The following is a 4,869-nucleotide window of genomic DNA, read 5'->3' on the forward strand; positions in this document are numbered from 1 at the left end:
ATGCTCAAAAACAGAATTCTAACATAATATTTCATATATCCATCGTATGTTTTTATACTTGTGTCAGTTTGGGTTAAACGGTACGAAATCTCAGTTTTCTTTTATGGTCAAATTTCCTGATAAAATAATCAAACTTCAGATATGTACAATCACCTTCAATTAAGCAGAAAAATAGCCCTAAAACATTGTATTTTAAATATCCATCGTGTTTTTCCATATATGTCAATTTGGGTAAGGTGCACAAATCTCCGTTTTCTCTTATTGAAATTTCCTTAAAAAATTACTAAATTGAAAACTTAAAATCGTATTTTTCAAACTGCATGTCAGTTTAGATAAGATGAAACAAATCTCCGTTTTCCCTTGTCAAATCTCCTTATATACTTATAAACATTATTGAATTTAAAACTCAAGACCAAGATATATCTTCATCATAAAAATAAGGCAACTATAGAAATCGGAAATGGGGAAAACAATTTGGAAGTGGATATAATTCTAAACATTTAGAAATTTTATATCAGGACTCTTTCAATGCAATCTACAGACTTTGTTAAGCTAATAATAGACTATGCAGCTCAGGCGTCGAGTCCGCAACTTGTGAAGCATAAACCCAAAATTTCAATGGTACAGAGTTTTGCTACAAATTAGTGCTAATGCTGAGATAGTAAAGCTGTGAGGATAGGTTAAGGGAACTAGATCTACCAACCCAGGAGGACAGAAGACACAGACGGAGTAACAAGAGACAAAACAATATCACAGACGGGGTAACAAGAGACAAGACAACAGAGACGGGGTAACAAGAGACAAGACAACACAGACGGGGTAACAAGAGACAAGACAACAGAGACGGGGTAACAAGAGACAAGACAACACAGACGGGGTAACAAGAGACAAGACAACACAGACGGGGTAACAAGAGACAAGACAACAGAGACGGGGTAACAAGAGACAAGACAACACAGACGGGGTAACAAGAGACAAGACAACACAGACGGGGTAACAACAGACAAGACAACACAGACGGGGTAACAAGAGACAAGACAACACAGACGGGGTAACAACAGACAAGACAACACAGACGGGGTAACAAGAGACAAGACAATATCACAGACAGACAAAGTGGACAAGAACAGCCTGTTTACGTTGAGAGAATAAAGGACATAAGTGGAACCTAGAAACGCAAAAGACTTGAAGAGAAGTAAACCAATGGTCGTGCCTCGTACGGGAGGTCAACAACCCTAATGAACTGAATGGGGTCGTGAAGGACTATTTTTTTAATTGTTACCGCCGGAGGCGGCTAGTTTATTGTGCACCCCATACTCATCCTGTGAGCGGTAGCGCAAAAAGGATTATAGACCGCACAAAAGTTCTTTATCAGACCTCAACGGAGATTATGACATTAACAATTTCATCTATCCTTCACACTTTATAATTACAATGTCAGCTAGTTACAGAGAATTTTATGTTTCTAGAACTATATATATACAGTAAGTCATTATACAATAATGGTAGGTCATATCGTTAATACTTGCTTGTTTGAATAACGGATATATTACAGTCATTGGGGAGCTGCTGTTTGTTAATATTAGTTTACACAATACACTACATGTTTCCTTATCTCATATATCGTTTATGTACTGAGAGAGGCCTATGTAGCGGTAAATCCGGGAGTAGGCCTCCACGACCCGCTTCAGTGCATCAAGCATGTTGACCTTCCGTACTATGTCACCTCCTTTCACAACTCTTAAGGCAAGATTCGACACATAATTCGGTCAGAATAGTGATATTATAACGCAACAGATACACTAACCAGAGTAGGCGGGTCAGCTCCCCTTGAACACCGATATGTTAGTACACCTTCCCGCCCAAACGAGCCCGCCCACACCTACCCGCCCACACACGCTAGCCCGCCTCACCTACCCGCCCACACCTACCCGCCCACACCTACCCGCCCACACACGCTAGCCCGCCCACACCAAAACACACACATATATGACTCGCAACTCGCCCACCACCGCCCGCACAACATCAACATTTTCGTACTGTTTCCGCCGCCCTCCGGAGCGTTGAGATAAGTAGGAGTGAACCACGTCAGCGTCTGTGACTCTCGGGGGCTGTTTAGTTCTGCTTGCTAATTTGCACACTCATTACGGAGATATTAACCGTGTCACGAGTAGTTAGGACGCCACGTAGCACCTTGATCCCTATAACTAGTAACACCAGCACCAGCTGTAACACTGGGGTCAGTAACACCAGCACCATCTGTAACACTGGGGTCAGTAACACCAACTGTAACACTGGGGTCAGTAACACCAACTGTAACACTGGGGTCACTAACACCAACTGTAACACTGGGGTCAGTAACACCAACTGTAACACTGGGGTCAGTAACACCAACTGTAACACTTGGGTCAGTAACACCAACTGTAACACTGGGGTCAGTAACACCAACTGTAACACTGGGGTCAGTAACACCAACTGTAACACTGGGGTCAGTAACACCAACTGTAACACTGGGGTCAGTAACACCAACTGTAACACTGGGGTCAGTAACACCAACTGTAACACTGGGGTCAGTAACACCAACTGTAACACTGGGGTCAGTAACACCAACTGTAACACTGGGGTCAGTAACACCAACTGTAACACTGGGGTCAGTAACACCAACTGTAACACTGGGGTCAGTAACACCAACTGTAACACTGGGGTCACTAACACCAACTGTAACACTGGGGTCACTAACACCAACTGTAACACTGGGGTCAGTAACACCAACTGTAACACTGGGGTCACTAACACCAACTGTAACACTGGGGTCAGTAACACCAACTGTAACACTGGGGTCAGTAACACCAACTGTAACACTGGGGTCAGTAACACCAACTGTAACACTGGGGTCAGTAACACCAACTGTAACACTGGGGTCAGTAACACCAACTGTAACACTGGGGTCAGTAACACCAACTGTAACACTGGGGTCAGTAACACCAACTGTAACACTGGGGTCAGTAACACCAACTGTAACACTGGGGTCAGTAACACCAACTGTAACACTGGGGTCAGTAACACCAACTGTAACACTGGGGTCAGTAACACCAACTGTAACACTGGGGTCAGTAACACCAACTGTAACACTGGGGTCAGTAACACCAACTGTAACACTGGGGTCAGTAACACCAACTGTAACACTGGGGTCAGTAACACCAACTGTAACACTGGGGTCAGTAACACCAACTGTAACACTGAGGTCAGTAACACCAACTGTAACACTGGGGTCAGTAACACCAGCACCATCTGTAACACTGGATCAGTAACACCGGGTCAGTAACACCAACAGTAACACTGGGGTTAGTAACACCATCTGGAACACTGGGGTCAGTAACACCAGCACCATCTGTAACACTTTGGTCAGTAACACCAACTGTAACACTGGGGTCAGTAACACCAGCACCATCTGTAACACTGGGGTCAGTAACACCAACTGTAACACTGGGGTCAGTAACACCAACTGTAACACTGGGGTCAGTAACACCAACTGTAACACTGGGGTCAGTAACACCAGCACCAACTGTAACACTGGGGTCAGAAACACCAACTGTAACACTGGGATCAGTAACACAATCTGTAACACTGGGGTCAGTAACATCAACTGTAACACTGGGGTCAGTAACACCAACTGTAACACTGGGGTCAGTAACACCATCTCTAACACTGGGGTCAGTAACACCAACTGTAACACTGGGGTCAGTAACACGAACTGTAACACTGGGGTCAGTAACACCAACTGTAACACTGGGGTCAGTAACACCAACTGTAACACTGGGGTCAGTAACACCATCTGTAACACTGGGGTCAGTAACACCAGCACCAACTGTTACCCTGAGTCACTCCACCGAGAATGGTCTTTCATTTTATTAAACTTCATTTAAGTATTTTTTATTAATAATCATCTGTATATTCATGAATTTGATCACGGTTGTGTTTACGTGTTCAAGGCTGCCTCTGACCTGGCTCTAACTACACAGTTGGCGGTGAACACTCGCGGGCGACGGTCGTGTCCCGTCCCGTCTTGTGGAAGGTCATCCTCTCGTCCTTGAATAATAATAATCATACATCAATTATTGGTTGAGTGTACAAGCATGGACAGCTTGTAAAGATATTGTACACCCAGAAAAGATATTGTTCTATTAGACGACACATGAAAGAAGGCAACAACCTAGCCAGAACTTTCACAGGCCTATAAATATATGTACTAAACTAGCCCCTATGATTACGTATATTTGGTCAAGAATTGTTCATTTATGTCTTCGATTGCATAATTAAGCCTTAGCAGATTAGGTTTGGTATGCCAATAGTAATTTTTTTTTAATTATTTTGGGTACGAGAGTCAATTTATGTACGTTTGACCAATAGTTTCTGTAAGTACTATTAATTTTGGAGGATTGTGTTCAATAGTTCATGTTGTGTACTCGTGGAGTGTAATCAACGCTCACAACTGTCCCGTGTACCGAGCTGGACTCTTGGCGACTCCTGGGCAGGGAACACGTGGGATAGGAGGCAGTAGTTATTGCAAGATTTTGCAAGCAAGATTTTGTAAGTCTCGGCGTACATGAACTAACACAGAGACAAGGCTGAGATGGAGGAACATTTCTGAAAACTGATTAGCAAGGAAGAAAAAGAGACGAAGAACAGATGGGATGTTGTAAAGTGCTGAAAGTAATGTATATATTCTTATGAATTATAAAACAACAAGCAGGCAACAAGGAGCTCAGGCACGTGAAGGGAGCATGATGTCCAGCGGCGGAGAGACAGCTCTTCCTTAGTTCATGTACACTGAGACTTCTCTTCCTTATTCATGTACACTGAGACTTC

General features: G+C 43.4%; 1 protein-coding gene across 1 annotated transcript; it reads right to left on the reverse strand.

Annotated features, from left to right (window-relative positions):
• Nucleotides 1-2,164: 2,164 nt before the first annotated feature.
• Nucleotides 2,165-4,608, reverse strand: LOC123748885 (uncharacterized). The gene is made up of 4 exons (XM_045731010.1): nucleotides 4,506-4,608; nucleotides 4,005-4,089; nucleotides 3,389-3,876; nucleotides 2,165-3,291 (listed from the first exon to the last, which is right to left on the reverse strand). Exons 1-4 carry the CDS (start codon nucleotides 4,606-4,608, stop codon nucleotides 2,165-2,167), a joined length of 1,803 nt encoding a protein of 600 aa, XP_045586966.1.
• Nucleotides 4,609-4,869: the final 261 nt, after the last annotated feature.

The sequence above is a fragment of the Procambarus clarkii genome, chromosome 28, assembly GCF_040958095.1.
Source record: "Procambarus clarkii isolate CNS0578487 chromosome 28, FALCON_Pclarkii_2.0, whole genome shotgun sequence".
Lineage (NCBI taxonomy): Eukaryota > Metazoa > Arthropoda > Malacostraca > Decapoda > Cambaridae > Procambarus > Procambarus clarkii.

Coding starts and splice junctions, on each gene's coding strand:
- LOC123748885 (XM_045731010.1), bottom strand. CDS start 4,608: ATGTACGCCGAGACTTACAAAATCTTGCTTGCAAAATCTTGCAATAAC. Junction 3,877..4,004: donor AACTGTGTAGTTAGAGCCAG/GTCAGAGGCAGC, acceptor GGAGTGACTCAG/GGTAACAGTTGGTGCTGGTG. Junction 3,292..3,388: donor TGACCAAAGTGTTACAGATG/GTGCTGGTGTTA, acceptor CCAGTGTTACAG/ATGGTGCTGGTGTTACTGAC.